This window comes from Penaeus japonicus, unplaced genomic scaffold (genome assembly GCF_977035675.1).
Source record: "Penaeus japonicus unplaced genomic scaffold, GWHDUDI00000001_assembly GWHDUDI00000033, whole genome shotgun sequence".
NCBI classification, from domain to species: domain Eukaryota; kingdom Metazoa; phylum Arthropoda; class Malacostraca; order Decapoda; family Penaeidae; genus Penaeus; species Penaeus japonicus.
In genome coordinates this window covers 25348513-25351012 of record NW_028234435.1, presented here as the reverse complement: position 1 = coordinate 25351012, position 2500 = coordinate 25348513, and the positions used below count along the sequence as shown (strand labels likewise).

At 33.4% G+C, this 2500-nt stretch overlaps 1 protein-coding gene across 1 annotated transcript in view; it reads right to left on the bottom strand.

Annotated features, from left to right (window-relative positions):
* Window positions 1-42: 42 nt before the first annotated feature.
* Adss (adenylosuccinate synthetase) overlaps window positions 43-2500 on the bottom strand; it is a 23651-nt gene continuing 21193 nt past the window's right edge. The window contains exons 7-10 of the mRNA XM_043024589.2: window positions 2224-2389; window positions 1944-2032; window positions 1603-1723; window positions 43-1266 (exon numbers count right to left, since the gene is read on the bottom strand). Coding sequence (XP_042880523.2) covers window positions 1214-1266; window positions 1603-1723; window positions 1944-2032; window positions 2224-2389 — 429 coding nt within the window. The 3' untranslated portion in view covers window positions 43-1213. The remainder of the gene's footprint in view (window positions 1267-1602; window positions 1724-1943; window positions 2033-2223; window positions 2390-2500) is intronic.

Here is a 2500-nt window from a genome sequence, read left to right as displayed (position 1 = left end):
AAATGAGAGAAAAAAGACAAAAACATAATAACATCATTCCTCTTTAGCAGTCTTTTTGTTTATTAAGAAAAATGAAGAAAATAATTTTTAAAAACTGGTTTCTGAGAACCAATTTCATGTCAGTGCATATGAAAACTGTATCACAGCAGACTTCAAGTCAGATATGCATACTGTCTAGACTTCTTGCATCCATCCCTCAGATACTGTAGGCTGAAGTGATCATCACCAACATTTACCAGAGGCATGTGACAGCTGAAAACACAAATGCAATACACATGGTAGTCAATAAATCTCCTTATAAAAGAGAGACAAGAAAACACAATACATAATTCTATATCCCCTATTCACTAATAATGAAAATCCTCTTAAATACCAATAGTCATTAAAAGTCAACACTGCCAGATTCATGGACAAACCCGTTGACTTATGTGCAGATAACAATAAATGCAATAAAGATATCTTATTTTTGTATCTTAAAAGATAAAACATTAATAATTCCAAACTTACAAGAGAAAACAATGGGAAATAGTACCAGAACCATAGACATCAAAAGAAATAACATAATAAACCGTAAATTTTGGGATGTCTTATCAACAAGATACAATGAATGTAAAACACAACACTAAATACACACACTAATAAAAGAAGCTGGTTAATATAATGAATTCCTTTAACTTTTTGTGTTATGTATTCCTCCTTTGTAAGTTTATAACAACCTTTAACAGCACCTGCATATGACTCCTGACACTTCCAGTCGTCTCTTACACTAAATGCAACTAAAGGCCTCAAAAATAACCAATACAGGAAAAAAAGGTGTTTCTGAGAGTGTTTTCATCAAAAACAAATCTGTATTTCTTTGTATCAAGAAAATTTTCAAACAATTTCAGTCTAATAAATGCAGCTATTTTCACAGATGGCTTTAAGGCTTATGTTGGTTGCAAGCATTCTCTATGTAGAGGCAAATTGCCTATATCATAACTATAATAATTTTCAGTACATTTTATTCTCTCTGATTATCCATTACTATATCTTACTCAGTCAGCTTGAAGCTCAATGCTAAATGCTCTTCAAGTTAGGACACTTAAAAACTATTACATAAAATACACACATTTTGTCTCTCTGTTATGTTGAATCCTAAATTTGTCTTTTCTTCACCTGGTGCCAATTTCAGTCCACAGTTTGTCCCTTTTCCTCTTTCCTGGAGATACAGGTTCTAGAAAACTGTGATCATTGAGGATCGGGATTTGCCAACACCAATCCATTTAACTAAAATAAAAGAGGATAATACATTAGTCATCACAAATGTGGATATAGATGCAATGGAATCCTTTTTCAAAGCATAATCTATCCAAACAAAAAAAAAAAATCTTAACAATTACTTTATTCAGATAGCAAAATAAGCAACATATTTCAGGCCATGAGACCTAGAGATAAAAGAAAACTAAAAAAATACACAGCCTAAAATCAGTTACTCCAAGAAATAAACAGATTTCTGACATTTTTTTTTTTACAAAACCAATCATTTCTAAAAATGAAGTAAGTCACATATGTATTATATGCAAAACAGAGAAGAGAAAATAACAAGAAGGATATTTCGCTCACCAGGAACATTAATAAGTTCCTCAATCTTTTCTATATAATTTCGGGCATTCTGAGGCAACTCCTCAAATGTGCGACACTGGGATGTGTCCTCCTCCCATCCTGGCATTGTGATATACTCAACCTGTTGAGAGTAAAATGTTTCAATATTTGTACTAGATCACTTTATTTAATATATTCAACCTAAAATTGAGAGACAGGTGGAAAAATGTCAAGCAAAAATAATCATCCTGTTCTATTTACCATAATCCTACATGCTTATTTCAGAATGTTCTTTTCAGTCAATAATACAATAATAAGAGAGAGACAACACATTACATATAAGAAGCTGTGATTCTACACACCGTGATATCTTCCAGTTCTCCCATATCTGCTGGGAAGTGCTCCATCTTCTCTCCATTTCTTCTAATGTATGCATTGCCAATCTTCAATTCTGGAAGAAGATGTCATCATGGCATACATGGTACCTAATGGTAACTTTCAAATAAGTAACAACTTTATAGATCATTTTTACAGACTGAATGAATACCAAAGATGACATTCAATAAAAGACCCTCACTTCACAAATTTCTGTAACAGACAATGGTAAGGAGCAACCAAAAACTGAAAAATACAATGTCATACCTTTCAGATGATCTAAAATGTCTAGCTTTGTGAGGGCAATAGCTGAGTAGCCATTGACCATGTTAGTGTGTCTGAGTAAGACAACATCCAGCCAGCCACACCGTCTTGGCCTCCCAGTGGTTACGCCAAATTCTGCTCCTCTTTTCTGCAGGATTTCCCCAATGTCCTAGAAGTGATAAGAGTCCTTCAGCTTTAATTTTCTTTACCTCCTGAGGCAATGTTTATTGCATAGTTTATCAGCAGATTTATACAAAATTACTACAGATTGGGGGTAGGG